Below are 24,009 nucleotides of genomic sequence, written 5' to 3'. Positions count from 1 at the left end.
CAGAACACTGGTGCATGGTGTGTAACTGAAGGGCACCTTGTTTGCCCAGGAAACAGGGTGTTAGCAGCTTTGAGAAGTGGCAATTTATTAGTTCAGCCTGTCACGCTTCCTTTGGAAACTGGAAGTAGTATTGAACAAATAGGAATGCTAATTAATGGTAACCGCTCTGTCAGATTTGTTTTCCCCATGGAGAGGTTTGGTTAGTCTTTTTTTTTTTTTTTTTTTTTTTTTAATTAATGCTGGGGCACAGTTTGGTGTTCGTGCGGGTCTGAACCAGGCAGTTCCGTCGTGGCTCCGTGACAGCGATGCCTCTGCGTTTGGAGAGGGTTTTGCAGAAAAGCTGTTGACTTGGGAGTTCTTGTTTGGCAACAATTCTGTGATGTTTGTGATGTGATGGAAACATTGCATTTGTCTCAAGACTCTCTTGGCTGTCTTGCATGGAATGTGTTCTTCTGTTTTTTTTGTCCTTACGCCCATATTGTATAAATAGGAAACCATAACTATATATTAAGGAATACCTCTTTTATATGTAAGCTTGTATTTGAAAAGATAAATGGGTTACTTGAATGTATGTTGGTTCGAATTTTCTTCGCTAAGATGATACCCTGTAAAGCCAAGCGGTTTGAAAGAACTGATGTACTTTGTAAAAAGGATTGAAGTTCTACCTTGTAGTGTTATTGAGAGCTTGAAGAGAGAAAAAAACCCTGACATTTAGTGCCGTGCTTTGTTTTAGTTGAACCTTTGTACAACAGCAATACATTGAACAAAGACTCTGCTGTTAATGTTTTGTTACCGAGCACTATATTTACTCTGTCAAGTAAAGCACTCTTCCTTGAACTAGTTTCAGCTGTTTTGTAATCTTAATTTACTGCTTCTGATTTTTTGTTTTGCTTCATAATATACCAAAGTGTTCACAGGTCCTAAAAGCAACAGACCAAGAAGTCAGTTAATTTGGTATCTTGCGGAGCACAGATGCTTATTCTACCTCACATTGGGAGGCACAATTGGTAACGGATAGTTTCTGTATGTTTCTCAAATACTTATAGACAGGAATAGGAAAAGATCACCAGCTCAAACATCGATTACAGAGTAATACAAGCCCTTTCCACTGATAGTAATGAGCTTTGAAGCAGAACCTAATTTAGCAATTTTATGATAAATATTAAATAATTACATAAATTTATTTGCCTCTGCAGTTAATTAATTCCCAGTGTGTTTTATGCAGCAGTGCTTCTGGTAATTCCCTCAAAAATGTTTTAATTAGGTGTCTAAACAATACTTAAAAATGCTTTGGGTGGTCTTATGCCTGTAGATTTGTTTTGTTGGGTTTATTTTAAGTAGAGTCACATCACCTCATATAGTCATCGAACAGTTACCTCTTGTTCCACTTTGCATAGCTCAGTTTGATATCAGTACTTGTTTTCATGGTTTAAATAAAAATTGTTTTCTGGCAAGGTGGCACTTTAAAAGAATATGTTTCTTTTTATTCACAATTAGTTTGTATTATATGTCATAACGTGACAGCTGTTAGAGTCGTTAGGTTCCCCGATCCATATTCCGCGTTCCTGGGGAGAAGGGCTGCAGGTTGTTGTCTACTTAACAAACTTGCACCTACCTTCTTCCTCTCCCCTCAAACGTGTTGTAGAAGATAAGTATGTACAAGTAGCTTACCCCTTGTATTTTGACCCTGCAGTGACTCGTGGTTGATAGTGTCTACAGGCGGGCTAGCTTGCTGCCTCCCTCAAGTCTTCGATGCCTAGGTGGACTGACACATTCTGCGTTAAAGCTATGTTGTTTGATTTCCACCTGTACAGCGCGAGGGTGCAATCCTACAAGCGTGTAATCCAGGTCAATAGCTTTAAATTGCTCCCTCCTTCGAGTATGTGAATAAACAGTGATCGCCTGAGTAGGAAGCTACCGAAGCAGTTATTACGTTACTTTGTACCAGGGAGACAAGTGGTATGCAGAGATAATATAAATAGCTGTTATCCATGCAGCGTCGTTACAGTGTGATCAAAGCGCAGAACAACAAAGGGGAAGTGTGTCACCAGCACGCTCAGTGACGAGATGGATTTGGTTCACTTGGCGATGCAGTGTGCTTGTTGACAGACCTTCTGGCTGGAGGGTTTGTTACTGCACACTTATGGGTTCAAGTGTTTCTAAATGGTTAGTTCCTACTAAATTTAAGCTATTTTACTCCTTTTTTTTCAGCTCCTCATGTTGTTTTTCCCCTTCCAAAGTTCTAGAATTGCCTATCGTGTTCTGGCTTCTCAGAAAGCAGAAACGTTTTGAAGTAAAATGATTCTTCTTTTAGATTGTGTCTTATGTTTACTCATACAGTTGTTAAAGGCTCTTTGTAGCTGCTGCTACAAATATAATTGTTCTAACTAGGCATTATAAAGACTTAATCCTCAGCCTTTTTGGTCACAAAATTGTACTGCGTTGATGGCTGAACTCATTACCTTTTTTGTCTTCCTTAAGTTTTATCTTTTTATGTTCCTTAAAAAAATAATCCATGCATTGCCATGTTCAAACATCAGACTTATTTTAACCCCCTATGGAATACTTCCGTATTTCTGACTTCCTCTTTGTCCCTACTCTTAAAAATAGCAAAGCAATTCTCTCTTAGTGCTCTTTGCGATCAGAAGCAGCAGAGTGCCAAAACAGCCGAAGTAAAAATTCTCTCAGTTAGAGGCAACTGCATTGTTCCAGGCAGTTTTTGTCTGGTTTCCTAAATGTACGGTACGACAGATACAACTTATTATCCCAAGTCTTGTATGCCTTTCACTGGAAATAAGATTATTTTGTTGTAAATATGTCTTGGCTTATTAGCAGGATTGGGAAATATTTACAAATGAATTAAGGTGGGGTTGTATTTGGAAAAATAAATGTCCTGAACAGCGTGGTACTTCATAGTGCTTCGCTGAGGATTCCAGAAGTGGCGTTTACTGGGAAACTGTACTTCGCTGGAATTCAGAGATTGCACAGCTTGAATATATCAATTACATTTATTACTTTGAAAAAAACTCAAGTAGAGTTGTTGGGTTTTTTTTTTTTTCCTTCTTCCTGATGGCTGGTGGACAATCAGTTTGTAACATGCTGCCTGCAGTACTAAATCACTTAGGACTTTTGCCTTCTAGTCTCTGTGCCCAGAGGGCTTTTAAAAAATGTCTTTGATGTTTAATCTCATAAATATTATGCGTCGTATGCATTATATCATTGTTTTGTTTGGTAATATATGTGTGCTTAATCTTTTCTAATTGAAAGGAAATTCATTTTTGGAGCAAGTGCATGAAAGTTCAGATTTTCAAAGACAGGGCTCTTGATTTTCTGCACTGAAATGTGCTTTGGCCTGTCTTTTTTTCTTAAAAAGATATTACTGCCATACAAAAAAAATCATAATCCTAAAAATATACAGGTATGAGCCATATTCATCCCTAACATGACCTTGGTAAGTAGCCAGTGGGTTTTAAACTTCTGGGATTGAAGGACCTCTGATAGTTTTCCAGTGGAGGCACAGAATCCTCTGCAAACTGTTCGAATATGCTGGAAGGGGACTTGCTTTTCCTATGCGAAGCATTTACAAGAGGACTCCAGACCCACTGATTCTTAGGACCATGGCTTGAGAACCACAGGAAGCAGCGGTGTTAATGCAGAGATCAGAATATTTTCTCCCACTTACTTGGTTTTATTAGATGTTTACAGAGCTTTTCTGAGAATGAAGTACAGAAAAAAAAATGCATTTCTGTGAAACCTTGGAAAGTTTTCTTGTTGGTCTGACCATCTCTGTAGTTGTCCCACTTATAAACAATGTGTCCATATCCTTATATCTTTCTTGATAACTGCAAAGTATTAAAATAATCGCAAAATATTTTAACCTCCTGATTCAAAAAGCACTCAGGAAGGTAAGGAATGTTACCCGTATTCATGAAGTTGTAAATGTGATTCAGTATTTTTGGCATTCATTCTTGGAAATAAAGCTAGGTGTGTGCTGGAGTATTTTGGAAACAATGTCTAAAAGAGCAATTACTGTAGGTTGAAGAAACTGCCATTTGAGAAACAGTAAGAGAGATCACTTACTAGCAGCTTACATCTTTAATTCCCAAAAAGCTATAACCTGAACTCCTACACAGAATCTTTGGTGTGAAGATAAGCTAGTCAGCAGACAGTCCTGAGCAGCTACAAGGAGAATGTGCTTTTACTACGTACTGTTTGCCCTAGGTAATAAAGAAACAAACGGGCATGCATGATACATTAATTAAAATACAACTGTAAACCTTAGAGGACAGGTAGAAAATAATGATGGGTTGAACTACTTTAACAGTTCACATCTCTTTGCCTTCTTTGTTTCAGGGTAACTTTATTATCACATTACAGAACTTTTGATAATGCCAATAGGGATTTGAAATCTCATGTCTATTTTTTTGCTCTTACTAGGAAGACCTTAGAGAACAGGGACAAATTTATGGCAACTGGGAAGAAAAGTGGAGCTGAGGCATACATTGCCTCTGTGGGAGAGAAGGAAGCTACACACTTTTATTTCTAAACTGTAGAAGTTCATGGAAGTTTTGTGTCAGAGAATCATCACGTGAGGAGGAAATTCATGGCTTTGTACAGGATTAGGACAAAAGCTATATATAAAATAAAAATATGAATCAGCCTAATTTTCAAGCTTGAAGTGAGGCTTCCATAGTATGTAGACATTGTGCTAGCTCTCTGCACAAGGAGAAAATTCATGATACATCATCTATGACGTCTTCAGAACAAATAAAGTATATCATAGCGTATGTTCCTGCTTATTTGAATGCTAGATTAAAGTTGAATTGCGTGGAATATATGACTCATTAAGAATTACAAACAAAGCAATTTGAGACAATACATTCTTGACTTGAGCTACTGTGCTACCACCTATTTTCACTTTCACCATTAAAGAGGAAGCATTTTGCTTTTGTCATGAATAGATAGAATTAATAAAACCACAGAATACATGTCTTTCTCTCCCTTACTGGCAAAGAAACATATATAAATTTACATGGAATGCTTTCTCATTTACATGATTTAATTGAAGAAAAGAAAAAAGGCATTAAATATAAAAGGAGCTATTTACAAAGTGCCAGAAAAGAAGCACTACTCAAATGGCCCTTGTGAATAACTCAATGGTTGTAATTTCACATTAGGTCTGGCACTGAAAATATAGCCACAAAATATATTTGCTTAGTAAAAGATATATATTTTCCCATTTATTTGTGCATTATGGTGAACTCACCCCAGCACAGAGAGCCATCCCAAAGCCTCTGCACCACTTAAGTCCTAATTAACCCCTATTTTAGGAACTTAAGTAGAACTGAAGTAGTGCCTAAGTCTTATGTGGGGTCTCCAGGCAGGTATGAACTTAACTTTTAATCCATCTTTCATCAAATTCACTGGCATTGTCCTATTGCTTTCCGCAACAAAATCATTAGGTACATTGTTATTTTTCTTTTTTTTTGAGCTTGGAAAAAGGAGTAAACTTTTGGAGGAGAAACAAAGGCCATGTTTTAGAATTTGACCTTCAGTCTCTGAGGATTTATTCAGTCTTTATAGTGTGTCTAGAAAGTCCCTTCTATGGAGGAAAGCTTTCTTGTGAAAAGTTAAGCTTGCAGTTTGGCTGTTAAAGAAAACTTGAAAATAGCCAAGAATAGCCTGCTAGTGTTAGTCCTCCATTTCAAATACTTTTGCTTTAACTAATAAAGCAACCTCTGCCTCCTATTTCAAAAAATAGTATGAGCATTCAGACAAGATTTACATTATTTCATACATCTAAAAAGTTATTTCACTCGTTCATAAGCATGGTTTGAATCAAGAATTAGAGTTCTTAATTTAGATCTGTATTCAAACAGAAGTCAGTCGGGCCACTTAGCATGTTTAAATTTAAATGTATGCTTATATATTTGACTGAGTTGTGCCAAAAAATCCGCACTGACTTTAAGTAATACTTCGTCTTCAAAAACTGTTTGCCTACCGCTGTTAGAAATAGCATCCCTAGTAACTATAACTGGAAAGGGCTAAGGAAAAACAACTATTGTCTTTGTCAATCTACTTTTTTAGTTAGTTTGAAAACTTTGTTTACAGTCAGTTTACTGTTTTCATCTAATGAAGCCTTATACAGTTTATTTAAATCTTTGCATGGTCAGAAAGGAGACAAAACCACTGGAACATGATTGTGAAATAGGAAGTACTGGAAAGAAAATAGGAAGGCAAATATAAGATCCAAGTGGCTGTGACCTTCAAACTCATTTGTTAAAACTGAGTAGTTTTTGTGTTGTTGCTAATGCTTTAAATGACTTCCATGTCTAAATTATGTCAAGATGCGGAAAAGAAACTTGAAGACATCTAGTGGTTATTTTAAGGAAAGCAATTGAGAAAATAGTTACAAAGTTTGGCTTGAAATATTGTTGATTTCATCACTAGCAGGATTAGGCCACAGGAATTCAGATACTTGAAAGCTGGCATTCTCTAGTAGGCAAGTTTGGATTGAATCCCTTTCCTGAAGTGTGTTATCAGTTACTGCTGGTTTGAATGAAAAATTGGAAAGCAGTCCACACAACTACTGAAACATTAAATATTGTATATGTGAGAGATTTATGAGCAACCGAGAAAATGGGGAATTATTTGTTGTTTCACTGAGAGCTACTCATCACTTTTATGGTACAGGAATAATTATGCATTCTTTGTGCAAGATAAATAAGATGCAGTATACTATCATTGTTGCACCTCTGTGTTACTTTTGTGCTCTGGTTTTGCACGTTTTGTCCAAAGATACCAAATACTTGCTGAATAGTCACGTTGGTATGGTCTTACACATGTGTGAGCAAAACAGTTATAATGTGGCTGTTACTCTTTAAACATCTTCACTGGTTTTTGGTTTTCAGTTGGGGTTTTTTGTTTTGGTTTGGTTTGGTTTTTTTGAGAAGTATGCTGTGTACTTTGAAGATAATCACAATGAAGCAAAGATGGGTACAATAAATTATTTAATATTCCCAGTATATGAGTAGAATAGTAATTAGTGTCAGGTAAGTGTGGTTTGATACATACGGCACAGGAAATAAAGCAAGGTTCTCCTCAGGTCTTACACCTGAGGTTGTCTTCAGGTCTGCTTTTAGCCTTCTGCATGACCTGGCTCAAGGCATGTTGCTTCCTTGTGCTTGTGTTTTCTCACCCAGTGAACTTCTATTTTTGTTGCCTATTAGTGAAAACTTCTTGCTTTGGGGACAGCATTTAACAAATCAGGGCCAAAGAGTCTTAATTCCTCTGAAGTTCCTGAGTTCTCATGTCATGCAGATCATGTGTACTTGTGTACAAGTGGTAACAGAGGGGCGGATCACACAGTCATTTTTTTTTTCTTCAAAAGTTTTTCCTGTCACTGTATTTTCATCCCCTTCTCATCCCTACCTCTTCCACATTCCTCTCCAGTTTTGTTACCTGCTGATGAGGTCACCAGCCAAATTCAGCAGTCACTATTGACATACTCCTTTGAAATTGTGTTTCGCAGAAGAAAGACTAAGAATGGTTACCTCATATTCACTACTCCCATTTATGAACTCTGGGATAAATTACAGCTTTCTTGAGTGGAGGCTCATACTGCAGTAAAGGATCGCAGTGCGGTAAAGGATGCAATGCAGCTCATGAGGAATGAATGCTGATGCCTGTAACTCCTCAACATGCAGTGACTGCTGTGCTGGGATGGAGGCATTGCATTGGTTTTAGCTGTCTGCGTAGATCACTACAGATCAGTATCTGCTCCTGTTTAATACACTCCTGCAACTTCTAAACTTACTTCTACAGCAAGGGTCTTGTCCTTACAATCGGCTTTTGGCAATGCCAATGCTTACTGAAGATTATTCGTATGAATAGAGTAGGCACAAGTGTTTGTTTCTTCCTGTAGTCCTTTCAGAATGACATCTTAATCATACACAGCACTTGTTACTAAATTCCAGTAACCTCACTTGTGGTTCAGTATGGGTCTGGTGTTGGCTATCTGTTCTCTGCTGAGAAAGTAGTTGTGTTAGTAATAATACTCTTCTTGTCATGCATTGTTAAATAGGATTGAGTGTCAACAAGCAAATGCATGTCAAGGCTTTGCCTGATAGACTTTAAATAGAGTTAGAATACGTCAGTTCATGTGAAATGCTAGTTCTTCCACCCGTGTGTAAAACTGTGTGAGTAAAAGGAGCTAAATAGTTTCCTTGTTAGAAGAGGCATTCAGTAAAGGTCAGCGAACACTGTTCTTATTCCAGCTGAATTTGAACGGCTTTCCTGTTGCCCAAATAAAAATGTCTAAATGGTTTGAAGTTGAAAACCATGCTTTTAACAGTATAGTTAAGGATTTGTTGTTGTGTTGTTAACCTTCAGAGCTTTTTGAGAATCGCATGCTATGTTGGCAAGGTATTGGGCCATCATCTAAGAGACATTAAAGGGGACAGGAATATGTTACTCACAATTCTGCAGCTCCACATATAATTCTGTTTCAATGTCAAAGTGCTTCATAAATAGTGCAGATACCTAACAAGTAGTCAGTTCTTATTAAAGAAATATAATTACTTTGATGTGAAAGATGTTGCTGTTACATTCCACATCCCTCAATAACTTCCATCAGATAGAGAAATGAATGCTTATTGTACATAGTAAAAAGGCAAGAAGGTAAAAACTAAATTATCTCATGGCCACAGTTTGAGAACTGGTATCAGAATTCAGAATACCTTGTTCTTACTGATTACTATTACTACACCATTAAGGCCAAGGAACATCTTTACACAACACTCCAGAATTAAATAAAATGGCCGGTTTCACCTGGTAAGACAAATTTCTGCTTTCGCTTTTGCTTTGTCCACAAAGGGTACCTGATTCTTTCCCTGCCTTGTATCTTAAATCAACACATCCACAAATGCAAATTCAGCTTAAAACAGATCTAGGTGAAATGATAGCATTTTATATTCTCCTTTCCTCATGTGTAAATAAGCAGTGAATCAGATTGCTCTACAAATTGCTGTCACTCAGCAATAGTACGGGTTCAAGCCTGTGCATTTTCAAACGTGCCTGGACAAAGTACACGGTTTCCTATGCCTAATCACTTACTAGTTTAAAAATGCTTTCCATCTGATACTAGCCTTCTTGTAAACCTATTGATTATTCTACATCTACCTTCTTGTGTCTGTGTCTTTAAATGCACCCAGCTCACATTTTCAGGTTCTTTTCTGCAGCCTTGATGCTAGATGCTAAATTTTGTTTAGAAAAAGCTAAAATTTCCAGGTGATTTCTTATCCTGAGGAGATCAGACTAAAACAAAAAGAACCCACATATAACAAAACACATACGATGACAAGAGTTATCAGCACTGGTTTTAGAGGTTGTACTGTGTTTGCTTTCAAATTTTTGCATTTTACACTTTTTACTTCCCTTAAGAATACTTTTGGTCACTTGAATAACACGCTTTTATTTTGTTTTCTCATTCAGTTTAATAAATGAAAATTCCAAATGTTATCAAATGCTAGCTTCTTATTTTGACTCTCATTGAAGCAGCTTTTGCAAATGTGATATTGCCCTATACAAATTATATTACGCATTTCAGTAGTACATGGACATGGCCCCACGTTTAATATATATCCTGTTTAAGTACTATAAAGTAATCTTGTTAAAGTCAAAGTTCTAATAATATATTAATTGTTCTTTATGCTTCTCCACTGCAAGAAACATTTGGATGTGGTAACTCCACAGAAAAAAAATATGTGTCACTGCTGTAATTAAGAAGGATCATTGGTAGTTCTTAATATACTTAAAAAGTAGAGATTGCTTCCTTTAAAAATAAGTGGCTAAGCAATGAACCAAAACTCTTTCAGAACAACAATGGCATTTCATTGTGTTCTCTGGCACCATGTTTCCAGTAATTGGACTAGATTTAGATTGCTGGGAAATTTATAATAGATGTTGATTGAGGGATATTATTGCTACAGCAAGCACTGTTCCAGGAGCTTCATGGAAACTGGAAAAACATGGAAATAAATCCTCGGTCTGTAGAACTCAGAGGCAAAATTCCCCCCACCTTAATTGATTCCAACTTTTTCATTCAGTGGTTTTGTGACCAAACTGACCGTTCAGCCTTGAAGATCACTAGGGCTGTAAATGATATTAACCATGTATGTAAGGTTTCGCATGATCAGGACCATTGTACACAGAAGCCAAAATAAAGAATAGTCTATCATCCATTTATTTGCAGTTGCACTGGTGTGAGCAAGAGAAGAATTTGGTTTTACAGTGCTACACTGAGTGATATTTACGCCAGTCAGACAGTTTTTTGAGGCGAAAAAAATTACCAGGTAGCTCGCACTGAGGTGGAATGGGTACAGTAACATAACAACTTTCTTTTGCCCAGGTGCTCCCTTTACATTCACATTATTTCCTAAATTAATCCAATTTTTCATAGCGTGTTTGCCTATAGTTGAGGACTCCAAATGATGTGTGATTGCAAAATCTAAAAAAACTCTTTCAGACCTTCCTAATAGAAGACCACTAAGTCTCCTGTTGTGGATTGCTTGCTAATAAAGATAATGTTGGTGGACTTCAGCTTTTAATAAATTATTTTTCTTTGAATTAATGGTTAATTACCTTGCAGTATTGCATTCTACAACGTAGGTGAAGCTGTTCTGTAAGGGAAAGAAAGGCTATGCACAGTGCTTTTCAGATTTAACATATACTGATGCATGTAACCGATCAGCGGCTGACTAACCTGACTAATTTCCATGGTTTCATTCAGCTTCACTCTCGAAATTCCTGTGGTCTGCTGAGCAAATAAAAAATATCCCAAATTTAAAACATGACCACCATGAAAGGTTTCCAGAAGATCTGACTTTTTAATAGGATTTTACTGTTCATAGGCCCATACATTATGTAATTCAGAAAAAAATATTTCTTCTGAGAGCAGATCGTGTGTTGTGAGGAATCCTCGACACTGAGCAAATGAAATAAAGAGCCCTGTATTTAAAAAACAAAACAACAGATTTTGAACAAGAAAATATAATAGTGATTAGAAAAAGTATACTCGTGTTATTGATGATACGTGTGCGTGTAGGTAATTCAAGATATGCTGTGTTTAGTGAGACATTATTAGGATTGGCATTCTAGTGCTAAGTTAATTTGAGAAACAGTTAAATACTAGAGATGTGTGACATTTTTAAATTAATGGTAAACTCTTCAAAAATATAATTGAGGGGGTACTCAGTATTTTGCTTTGAGTTATACAATGAGTTTCATCTGCAAGGAAAGGGAATAGGGGAGATGCATGAAAACAGTCTGTCTTTTCATTATTTTGAAGGGGGTTGAATTCGAGATATTCATGTTTGTTTCTGACAGTTCTTAAGTAAAACGTCCTTTGAGCTGAAACAGCATTTTTCATTAACTCAGAGAGCAGGGGGAGTTAACTTAAAAATAGTGTATAGGTGACATAAAGATAGGAGGGGCTGCAGGTGATTTGACAGAGAGAATTAAAGTTCAAAATCATATTTTTAAAAGTTAGAAATGGTCTAGAAAAACAGATATAATACAAAGTTTTTGTCTTCATATGAATATGCAGACATCTTATACAGAAATCCAATTCTTAGGAATGGGAATGACCAGAACTTTTCAAGCACAAAATTACGATGTAGACTTCTGATCTATATTCTGAAAGCCATAGCGTAAGCAGTCACCCTCTGCCCTATTCAGGTATTTCCTTTAGGCAGAAATAACTTCCTTTCTATGGAGCATAAAACATCACTGCTTAATCTAGGGTAAATGCTGCATAGAATTGGAGATTATTGATATAGAGGAGCACTAAAGGTGCAGGCACATCCACTGTATGAAAATGTTTAAAGTTATCCTTTTTGCAGTATCCTCTTCAAATATGTATTAGTTATTAGTTCCTGAGGATTTTTAACTTACATCATTCTCTATATTTTTATTTTTGTTTTACAGAGAAATGGTTAATGCATGGTTTGCTGAGAGAGTTCATACCATCCCAGTCTGCAAGGAGGGAACCAAGTCGCAGAGTGAATCCTGTGCTTGTCACCAGCCTGCCTGTGCTGAGACCACCAACTCTGGGACGCCAGCGAGGAAAATCTCTGCTTCCGAATTTGACAGACCCTTGAGGCCTATTTTTGTCAAGGACTCAGTAGGAGCAGTGAGCTTCCTCTCTGGCTCTGAAAAGAAGGAACAGATGCCTCTGCAATCTCCAAGGATTGAGACCAGTGCAGGGGATCAGTGCTCAAGACTATTAGAACTTGTGAAAGATATTTCTAGTCACCTAGATGTCACAGCGCTTTGCCATAAAATTTTCCTCCATATCCATGAGCTTATAGCAGCTGATCGCTATTCCCTGTTCTTGGTCTGCGAGGATAGCTCTAATGAGAAGTTTCTTGTAAGCAGGCTCTTTGACGTGGCAGAAGGCTCCACCCTGGAAGAAGCTTCCAACAACTGCATTCGCCTGGAGTGGAATAAGGGCATTGTAGGCCATGTAGCAGCTATAGGCCAGCCTCTGAACATCAAGAACGCGTATGAGGTAAACCAAGAAAATTTATCTTGAAAATTTATTGAAAAAAGGAAAAGCCGTATTATCAGCTGTTGTAATGTTGCCATTTTAGTGTATGTATTTGGAGCTATACTGACTTAAACCAGTCAAGACGCAAACCTGACACTATATTTTTGGTTATAATAGATGTATTATAGATACATGCATATATGGAAATATGTAGCCATGACTAATGCTAGAGGAATGCTAACACCAAAATGAATTATGCAAGTTTGACATCAGCCCCATCTTAACCAGCTATGTGCACACCAGTATTTGCATTTCTAGCTTTGGACACTTACATGCTTACATTTCTGCGTGTATAAAGACGTAAGATACTTCTGCACCAAAATGAATGCAAATTTCTCTGCAAAACTGGAATCCCATGACTAAAAGTACTTTGGAGAATTTTATCATACCTGAGGCACGAAGAATAGGAGCTGAACAAACAAGAATGGGATAAGGGTTTGAACTGTACAAAGGTCTCCCATATGCAATTATACTTAGATTTGAGTTATTTCATACGAGGCCAGATGAAAAAAAGGAAGAGAATCCAGCATGGGGAGAGGACATCTCTTACATCTCAGCTCAACATCGCTTCATTCCAGGCTCCTTGGATATGCTGGTTTTGTGCTTTGAATTTAGGGATGATGGAAATTTTAATGAATTACTTAACTGATTAATAAACTAATTAATAAAGGCATACAGAGCTGAAAAGTTCCGCTTCTGACGGATCATCTCTCAGTTAATCTGAGTATGTTTACATAATTAGGTAACATTACAGACTAGATTTTTTTCAGAAGCAGAGAAGAGTGGTAGGATTTCATATGGTTACATTGTCAACAAACACTTGTTTGTTGCCTCAGAAGCTGTCTAAACATTTGCTAAGTACATGTTTCCAGCAGGACATCACCTGTCCTTATAGTTTAAAAGTTCACTCTTGAATTGGGTCCATCATGCTCAACTTGAAATCAATTACTAGAGAATGAACAGCAGCCTTTAAAAATAGTTTGGTTTCAGTAAGATTTTAAAAAAGCCAGAGTTTTATAACAATATTCAGCTGAAAAACTGAAACAAACAAAAGAGCAAAGTGGTAAAAGCAAAACCACTAACCACACTCATGCAACTTTGTTCCTCTGTGGCTATATGTCTTTCAGTGTATTTCTTTAATTTCTTTTTGATGATAAAACCTATAGTAGGGGTGGTTAGTCCATGTATACATTTATTATGATGATGGTCTAGGCTCAAGAAAGGCTTCTCCTAGGGTTTGGCTTTTTTTCATCTTTCTGGCAGTTGTATTTATCCATAGCCACTCATGGTCCACATAAATGCTTTGTTGTTGCTGTTTTAGCACACCAATAGTAACACCTTTATGTAATTATTAACTAGTAACGGGACCTTTGTTATCCTGGGTAACAGTTAAGTCAAATATTGTACTTTTCTTAACCTGTAAACCAGGGAATTAAAAGAACAGGTCTTTAGACAAGTAGTCAAATAATTGTATTTTTGTCTTCTATCAGGATCCAAGATTCAATGCAGAAGTTGACCAGATCACAGGGTATAAGACTCAGAGTATTCTCTGTATGCCAATAAAGAATCACAGGGAAGAGGTAAGTTGCAGTATTGGGATCACTTCACGTAATACCGTTTCCAGCTATGCTAATGCTTTAAAATTTTACTAGCTGGCAGTCATTAGCTTACAGTATAAAGCCATCTCCTTTTAAAAAAGACTGCTTATTTTTGTTTGGACTTCAATTTTATCTTATCTAGTTCAGTAATGTAAGCCAAAGGGAGTTGTCAAGAAGAGTTTAATCCCAGATGCAGAAGTAGAATATATGTATTTAACTCTAGAAGTGCTGTTCCTGGTTTCTGTACCAAGTATCCGTCAGCATTAAAGTTCTCTGCACACTTACTCGTCTATCTCAGTCCACATTCAGATTGCAATTAGGGGCTACTGTACTTCAGTTTAGCTTGTAACTACGTTATTTTCTTCAGAGGACACTAATTGGGGTTTATTATTGTCTAAAAGGCTGTTTTGGTTTTTACATTCTATTAACTCAGCTCATAAGTAATAAATTAAGGAACATGTTAAGTGCTTAACATCAGGCACTGAAAAACATATGGTGTCAATTCAGAAAAGTCATCCACAAGTCATAACTTAAATCATCCCCAATTTAAAACAATGTGAATCTGCTCATCGAACTTTTGTACATATTTCCTGTCTCTTCGCACAAAAGTTCTCTCTTCCTGTCCAATGCTGTTGCAGTAGGGAGAATTCTTATTTGGGACTAATGATGTCATCTTGCACTGAGTAGTTGAAGAGTGAATTCAGTAAAGTCAATAAAAGCAATGAATGGGAAAAAAGTAAGATCCACTGTTTTACTTAGGGAGTAAGTAGAGTAAGTTTGGGGTTTTTTTGATCCTGAATGTAGTAGCCTTCAGCCACATTACCAGTACTTAGAATACTCACAAAGTCTAAGGCTCTCTATAGAGTGTGTCAGAGCTTTAAGATGGAGATCTTCTCTCCTGTAATTCCTTTATTTTTCAGAGTATTTATAGTTTGCTTCCAGAAAGCTCAAACTCCAAAAAGAAATGCTGCCAAGGTTGGTTTGAAGACATCATACCTTCTTTTTCTTGCTCTTCTGTCTTTTACTCCTCTTATGGAATGTGTCACCTTGACTCTCTTTGCAGTGACCCTTTTTTTTTTAATTCAATAAATTGATTAAGCGCTTGATGTAACTTGTTTGTTGACTCTTACTGTAGGTGACCCAGTTGATCAGCCAGGATTTCCTTTCTTCACCTACTGTTAATTTTGGTTTAAAAGATTTTTTCAGTTCTTCCAAGGACAGCACTTGATCCTCTCCCACTCCTGCTTAAAAGTCTTCCCCTTTCTAACCGGCAGCAGGCACTCCTGGCCCTGGGCCAGCTGATGAGCAAAGCAGATGTGTGAAGAGCTGTCAGGGACCAGTGGTCTGTGTCAGGCCGATGCAAGGCTTTACATTTCACCCAAGCCATCCCATTTTCTTTTTGTTAAATTGAAAAAAATGCTATGCTTTATGTAACTGGGATCAGAAATGAATTACAAAATCTTCCTGGCCAGGGAATGTGACAGTGCTTACAGCTCACCGGGTCCTGATGGTAGGTGGGGGAAGAAAAAAGAGCCACAGTCTGTTGGTCCAATACACCGTGACTTACAGGCTGAATAAACCTGCAATTGGCCGTATCTTCAGCTAGCTTTCTACTGCTAAGTGCATCAGCAAGTGGAAATGAAGCAGGCATTTGTTTATTTTGAAAAGTTCAGCCAACATGAAGTTTGAGGGGAGTGTTACACTCTACTCATAGTCAATTATTTGACGGGGCTAAACTATAAGATTTCTTACAGGAAAAGATGGAACTTTCTAATTTTTTTCTGATTTTAAAGTCTCTACCAGAAGGTTTTTCTCCCTCTTAGCATAACACGTGGCTGACATGTTTCTGGACAGATGTTGGAGTCAGTGAATCAGTCCTTAATTTGCCATTTGCATTCTGTTTTTTCTGTTTAAAAAAAAAAAAAAACCAAAACAACAAAATGAGAATACTGGCTCCTCCCCATTAAAAAACAAACACACAAATGCCAAAGCCCCTCCAGTAATACTGAAGCTAGCGAATGCTGCCTTAGCCTAGGATGTCACCAACCAGAGTCAAAAGATGATTCTGGAAGACATCCAAAAATAAACACTGAGAAAGAGAAGCAACTGGTGTTTTCTGATTGTTTATTTAGTATTAGTACTATTTTTTTAAAACAAGAGAGTCAGTAATTGAGGGGTAGAAAATCTCATGCTTCTTATTAAATCCTCTGGGCCTGATGAATTATGGAGATGTTTTCAGAGGATGTTTTTCACATTTGCCTATATTTCCATGAAGCATATGAGAAACTGAAGTCTTGCTTAAAAATAACAGCTAGTAAGAAAAGAAGAAAACAGTTTGATTCACAGAAAAGCTCATAAAAAGGACCCAGGAACTATTAGCGAGAAGAAAGCAGTGCAATAAGAGAACTTTACCTCTGCACAGATGCGCATGAAGAATGGATTATGTTCACTTACAGTAAAAGAACTTTTCTCAATCCTGTACTCAACCTATTCTTGCTGACAGAAATAGCACAGAAACATTGCATTTCAGATGCGGAAAATTCTGCTGATTACGTCCCTTAAGATCAGATCAGAGGCTTGTAGAGTGCTAACTTTTACAAATGTAAACTGACTGAGCTCTGCATCTGAATTCATGGGCTTTGAATAAAGTTCTGCTATCTGTTAACCTCTGCTGTGCAATCTCTGATAACTGAACAGAAATTCTTTCCATCACATCATAAGACAAAAGTATTGCCACATGATGTTTTCTGGGCATGCAAGGCTGTATCATTTGCTGGTTACCACTCTTGAAAAAAACAAGGAGAAAGAAAGGACTTGGGTAACCTGAACTGTATTCTACTGCAGAAGAAAAATGAAATGGTTCTAAGTCAAATCATTTAATCATCTAATCCTGCATTTAAATTTATCATAAGGTGAAGCCACAGCAAAAATTCCATTTTGATCCTGAAAGATTTTCTCTCCTGGTGGTTATTCTGTAAGAGCAGATAACTGTATACAGTTATCTAGACATCAGTATGTAAGACTTGCTACTTAGATTATCAATGTGTATCAGAGAATCCATGAAAACCTTCAAAACAGACTGAATTTTTATCCTCAATAGTACAAAAGGCCACCAAAGAAAAGTTAGTGTTAGTCAGCTTGTACCACAGAGTTACCATGGTTATTTCTTTTGCAGGAGGAAACTGGTATTGCTGGCCACAGGCTTTAGCTGTAGCTATTAATGCTAACCATTTCAGTGCTACAGTGCTTATACAGAAATCAGGGTTTTACCGCTACTGGCGGAAGACCTAAGGTTGTGGCAGTTCAGCGTTGTGTATCTCAAAAAGCAGCTTTTCATTCTTCGTGTGTCCTTAAACCTTTAATTTTTCAGAAGCTGCAAATAGTCCTGATTTGATACAGGCTCCTAGTATGTAAGATTGAACTTCCTACTAATGGCTAGGGAAATGTTTTATTCTGGCAATGCTCACTCCAGTTGTTTAGTTTGTTGTTTACTTTGCCCTGTGTCTGTCGCTGGGAGGCTCTTCCTAACAAATCAGGGGTGCTGCTCTGTTTACACCAGCCTTTGAAAACATCCTATTGAATTTTATGGTATAAAATGTGACCAGACATGTTACTGTTAGCCAGGTAAGTTATTTTCTGCCATAGTGAACACTTCGGGTATAATACATCACCGTCACTGCAGTATAGTGTAGGTCTAGCCAAACCAACTTTAAACAAACTAACCCTAGTTCCAGTAGCAGTCTTCCTGCAGGATTATGGAAATCAGTGATTTGCTGCTTGGGTGGATTTTCAGCTTATGCTAAGACATGTTATAGTAGCTAGACCGCTGGAAATCATGCAGGCTACTGCTGGCATGAATGATACAAGAGGATGTGAAAGTTTTGTTGATTAAAAATGAAAGTCTGTAAATACAGTTATGTCCCTGCAGGATCATTTTATAAGCCTAATCAAACCCCTACAAGACCAGGAGAGCAAAGTAAGGTAAAAACCACTTTGTCTTCTCATGTGGGTATGCTCCCATCTTTAATATGAGATAAAAGTCAAGTTTTCCTGTTACCATTCTTTGGCTTAATGTCATTTTCTTCAGGTGCCAGCAAAGTAAATAAAAATATTCTTAAGAAGCAAAATTATATTAATTATATTTTTAAGTCATCTGAAGTAAGAACCAACTATAAAGGGCGCTAGCTGCCTCTAGAGCTGGAACAGCTTTCACAGAGTTAGGCCTGTAATCTTAATGCACAAATAATTGCAGCATGATACAATACAGATAAAATTCAGAGTATAGTCACCACCATTGAAGTCATCAGTCATCACTGACCTGGAAATACTCTAGGCAGCCTGCTACTTCTAGAGGCAGGAATCAGCTGTTGCAAGAAAATAGTAAAAAAGTGCTCTGATAATTAGAAAAAAAATATCTCCTTGTAATGTGGATCAGGCATCATTAAATGGGATAATGGGTACAGATCGAGAAGAAAGGTTATGGAACAAATAAAAGCACTGGAAGATTACCTGTGTTGCCAGCAAGAATACAATTAGGAAAGCTGTGTTCTGACGTGGCAAAATAGGTGTGGATATTGACTCTGTAATTGTTGGAGCGTTTTTGCCCCTTTTAGGGACTGAAAGTAAAATAACAATTCTATCATCAAAATTGCTTTTTGTCTTCATGGTCTACCTCTGTCTTATGTGATCTGAGTGGAAAATAACAAAGTACTTGGGTTCTGATCCAAGGGGAATTTTTCCAACCGACTTTAAAGAAAGCTGGACCACTAAGGACCTTTCCGTACAGCTTGTTCCTTTCTGCCCACCCCTTGTGCACTTTCAATACAACAAACGTGGAAGAAGGCTCTTGTTAGGAACTACATGATTACTATAGATATACCTTGTTCTATAATCCCACCTACCTAGTCAGGCTGGGGTAAAGCTCATGAAAAAGAGTGTGTAGCACTCAACAGCTTACTGATTACTTCAGGGATTAGGCCATCAGCTCACAGGTATCAAAGTATATGCAGAAACTAATTACTTCAGTCTTTTGTCTTCCTTAGTCTTGCTTTTCTTCAGTCCAGAGTACTACCTTAAACTTCTCTAATGGTCATCATCCTCCTTCATAGCTGTTTTTAACCCCTTTCTTTCCTAAGTTTGTCTTGGGTAAACAAGAAATATACAAGAGAATTCTGTAGGCATAGTAGGAAAATGACAAGAAATCAAACATGCTTATCTTTCCTTTATTGCTACAGGACTTAACTTTCAAAAAAGCTCACTTGGTGCCTTCTGTTAGAGAATTAAAGACACATAGCATATTGTGCCTAAGTAACTTAAAAACACCTTTTTGTTAGACTGGAACAGCGCTTTCATGAGCAAGCGTTTGAGTGGACTGTCTTTTTTTTTACGATATTCTGCACGCTTTACAGAGAAGTAGCTTTATCTCAGATGTGTCTTGTTCATTGCCACAAAGATTTCACACTTTTAATGTCCGTGTTATCTGAATAAGTTTTCTGTTAAGCTCAGAGCAGTTAGTCCCTTTGATTCAATTTTTCTGCTGGTGTGAACATAACTCCCAGCTGGAGATCACAGATCAGGCCTATTGTTATTTCAGATTTCTTTATAGTAAGCTTTAAAAATGAGGATTTGGGTTTCATACTGTACTTATTATTCTCTAAAATGCAGGCAATATGTTCTCCATGGCCTAAAATGCTACCACATGATTTATTTTTGTCCTAATTACATAATTACTTTAGTAACAGGAACAGATCCTCTTGAGTTTCCTACATCTTCTCCTAATTACCTGGTTGCAGGCAAGACTCCAATGGCTACATAATATCCATCTGAGGTTTTTCTCATTACTGTCTCTATACCACATTCTACAGAATTTAGTGAAGTTCACTGGAATTTGTGCTGATACAAATGAGGCCAGAATTTGGACCAGTTTCTTTTTTAAAACTTTTTTTAAATTAAAAAAATGGCACATGCTACAAAGTTGTCTTTAAAAGCTTAAAATGCCACTGAAAGAACAACAACAAAAGGTTTGCATCTGCACAAGATTTTTATCATCATGACAAACGTTAATTTTTAGCCGGTTTATCCTCCTTGTGACTCCCTCCCTCTTTAGTTAAAAACCTTTTATTGAAAGACCTTAACAAATATTTAAAATGACCATTTCTCTTGGAATGTGGGCCTCTTTTAACGTATCAGAAACCTGTAGTGCTAATAAAGTAAGCCTAAGTAGTCTTTTTCCTATATTAATATCGTCCTTTTACTCTTTTCTTATATCTTTTTTAAGCACCACAGACTTTCCTTTCATGAAGGGAATGTGTTTACACAAGATGAAAGTACTCACTTTCTGGATGCCATAAAAAGCCCCTGTCCTCATTAAAGTTGTCTTAGGTCATGCTGGATCAAACCTGAAAAAAATAAAATAAATTAAATAAATACCCACAGAAGACAGTGGTCTGAGAAAAGGCCTAACTATTAATCTCTGCACATGTATGTTAACATAAAAGCATACTGACCGCTTAAAGGATTTGCTTACTATTCAAAGTCTGCTATAGAAGTATATAAGGCTAGTGGTACATTGTTATTACAGTAAGGAAGTTCACTGGGTAAGAAATATTCCTTAGTGAAGTAAATGAGAGGTTGACTGTGGGAAAAACTGGGTTGTATGGAATAGAGCTGACAGTTAAGCTTTATTTCAGACAGACATTTTTGAGCCCACAGTTGGCAGCGATTCACGCTGCCGAACAATGACCTTATTTGTAACATCAGTATTCTGGGAAGGCTAGGCTGAGAGATAGTAAATTGTTGTCTTTTCCATTACAAAAATAAAAACGTATGCCTTCCATCAGTTTAGCAATTACAAGTTTAATGATTAACAGTTAAGCACAAATTTTTAAACATGCACACCACACAGTTTTCTTCCAATATTTTTTATCCCAGGAAAGGCAAGATGAAAAAAAATACCACTGTTAGCACCTTGCACTGGTCTTACACTACTTGGATGTCAAACTAAGCAAGTTCTTCACAGCTTTGCCAATCATTTGTTGTATGTGTGCCAAAAAAATCTGAAAAGAATAAAAAGCTTTGCGTATACTTTATGGCTTCTTACCACATACTCTTTCATGTTATTTTAATCACCCAGGTGGGCTTCATCTGTGCTAACACATTCTAGCCTCTGAGTTTACTGCACAGCAGATTTTTTTGAGTTTAGCAGAAGATGAGATCCAGGTATTTAAACAGATGAACAGTCTAACTGTAAGGAAGTGCAGGGATTTAGTGAGTGACGCCAGCTCCTCCCAGTTTCCAGCCTCCCTCTCCTACCTTCTGCTCTGGTGCTATTCCTCTCTTTCAGCTCTGCCTTAACCTAAATCCATTTCAGGTGTTGCTCATGGCTATTCAAGCTTGATACCATCAACTGTGGGCTTCATTTCTAGGTACCAATATAAATAATGACTCAGACATAATTGTCCCCACCCTCCACTTGGCACCTTCCTCAGAAGGTCAGCTGCTTTGGGTTTCTCATCCATCCTGATAAACAGCATTGGGTTCACCATCCTAAAGCTCTTAACATCAATTACAGAAACTTGCCATTATGCACTAATAGAACATTTTTTTTTTGCTTCACAAATCAAGGAAACTATACTTTTTCAAATTCTTTTAAGCCTAAAGTCAGCCTAATTTGCAAAGTCTCAAAAGGAGTGGAAACGTTCTGAATTGTATTAGGGAAAGGCTAAGGCTCTGAAACCTTATAATCTAGGAAATGTTTATGCATCAGAGAGGAACAGTTATTACAGTAACAATTTGATTTAATAGAGAACAAGAGTGTGCATTAGTAATGTGTAGTATAATAATAGAAATAAATAACCTTTTTAAATGGAATGACAAGATATTTGAGTTAGAAAACCTCTCATTTTCACCTTATTGACAGTGAAAGTCAGAAGTATCTCAACTGAAATTAACCCGTCTCTCCTTCTGAAAGCCTTCCAATTTTAGTGTGCTGTGAAATTACATGGTTAATTTATGATTCAGAAGAGTAGAAACACGGAAGTACAAGGATAAGCGCAGAACCAGAAGTAGTTTAATCTAGGACAGAACGGTCACTGCCAGTACACATCTTGAACAACTGCAGTGGGGAATCTACACAAATACTATCCCAGTGAACTAAATTTTTAAAGAAATGCTCACTTTCTCTTCATACTGACTTGTATGAAGGTCTCTTTAAATTCTCTTTTCCTTGCGCTCTGAAAAACAGACCCAAGCTACCAGAGAAGGCATCTATGTTGAGTATGTAAGAGTAAGTCCAAAGCAACCACCCAATTTAATTTATCCCCAAATGTCAGGTTTAGAGCTTGCAATAGAAACTGGAATCGGTACTAAGCACAGATTCTGAATTCCACTTTCATTTTTATAAGGAGTTCTGCTCTTTGCAGGGAAGATTAGTTTCCTGGGAGGCTCTCACCAGCACACAGAATTGAACTCCACAAAGACTGGCAGTAACAAAAGCATCATGCTTGAACAGCTGTGTTGTTCTCTCACATTCATTTAACTTTTTTTAAAAATCTAAACCAACATCCTGCATCAAGAAATCATGTTTATTGGCAAACTACCCTCTATGTAGAAAGTTACAAATGCACCCGTACCTTGGACTTTAATTGCCTGCCCTTTAAAGGGTCTGTTTTCTGTTGTAAGAAATCATGTTTTAATCTCCTGATTCATGGAACTATATCCAGAAACGTGAAAACAAATTTTCCCACAGATTATTTCTGTACTAAAAAAGCAACATCTGAAATTTAACATAATTTAGACTGAACTTTATAAGAATAAAACTGGATGCGTACTCTGGCTTGGTTTATTGGTACACGGATTCCATTTTCTTCCCCTTAAATCCAAAAGGGGACAAGGAAGTAAATGGAGCTGGTCTGTTGATGTCTTTACTTCATAAATCAGAGTAGGTTTTTTCTAGGTTGAGTAAACCCTCCTTGTTACTATCTGTGCACTGGTTTACTTATGTGGGTAGCCTTAATTTATGAAGCCTCTTGGCTGGTGATCTTAATACATAGTTCATTTGAAAGCTAGGACTTAAGCCATGTGGCAAGAGCAGAAAGAACTACTTAATGTAAAACCTTTAATGTTGATCAGGGCATATGGGTTTGCTTCTTAGGTCCATCACAGATGTCCTGCAGGACCTGTGAATGACTTTTTACCCTTTGCTTAGCTTCTTTACCTGTAAACCAGGATTCTTCCCCACCTTCTGAGTTGCTTCATAGGGAAAATAATTAAAAATGGTGAGATATCAGCATATCTTGCAAGAAGGACCGTCTAACTACCACCTGAAGCATAACAAAAGATCTCTTCTCAGTGTTGGTTTAATGTGGTCTTGTAAGAGCCTACCTTTAAAAACATACTAAATTTGAGTAACAAACCTAGTCTGGCAGGAACACAAGCTCTGTATGCTATTTTTCAGCAGATTAAAATTAATCCGGTCAGATTCAGAGAGATACAAAATGCAAAAAGATCACGGTAGCCAAACTCTAGATCTGGTAAGGAAGCTACACTTTGGAAATTTTGTCAGAGCTAGCAGGAAGGGTATTTTTCACACACACAGGCAGATGAACTTTAGAGAGAGCTGTTGTGTGGTCTGGCTTGTGACCGCGGAAGTGTAAACTGTTGTTGTCTTTCTGGGAGATGATTGTTCCAATTTATGGAATCAATTTTGGATGAAATCGACCCCTTTTCATAAGACATTCCAGGACTCATGCCACTTTTGGGGTTTTTTTATTTTTCACGTTCATGCTTAGCTATCTGTAATATTAG

At 37.2% G+C, this 24,009-nt stretch overlaps 1 protein-coding gene and 1 long non-coding RNA gene across 12 annotated transcripts in view; one reads left to right on the top strand and one right to left on the bottom strand.

The window, feature by feature from the left end:
- PDE5A (phosphodiesterase 5A) overlaps positions 1-24,009 on the top strand; it is a 139,402-nt gene that overhangs the window by 72,926 nt on the left and 42,467 nt on the right. For all 11 annotated transcript variants that reach the window (XM_075090137.1, XM_075090138.1, XM_075090135.1 and 8 more), the window contains 2 exons: positions 11,986-12,568; positions 14,098-14,187. In XM_075090137.1, the coding sequence (XP_074946238.1) occupies positions 11,986-12,568; positions 14,098-14,187 (673 nt within the window). The remainder of the gene's footprint in view (positions 1-11,985; positions 12,569-14,097; positions 14,188-24,009) is intronic.
- The window catches only part of LOC142056016 (uncharacterized), a 60,044-nt gene continuing 56,574 nt past the window's right edge, over positions 20,540-24,009 (bottom strand). Inside the window, exon 4 of the long non-coding RNA XR_012660166.1 lies at positions 20,540-20,603. This is a non-coding gene — a long non-coding RNA (uncharacterized LOC142056016). The remainder of the gene's footprint in view (positions 20,604-24,009) is intronic.

Source organism: Phalacrocorax aristotelis, chromosome 4 (genome assembly GCF_949628215.1).
Source record: "Phalacrocorax aristotelis chromosome 4, bGulAri2.1, whole genome shotgun sequence".
Taxonomy (NCBI): Eukaryota; Metazoa; Chordata; class Aves; order Suliformes; family Phalacrocoracidae; genus Phalacrocorax; species Phalacrocorax aristotelis.
The sequence above is the reverse complement of the archived record's forward strand: the minus strand, read 5'-3'. Positions and strand labels throughout refer to the sequence as shown.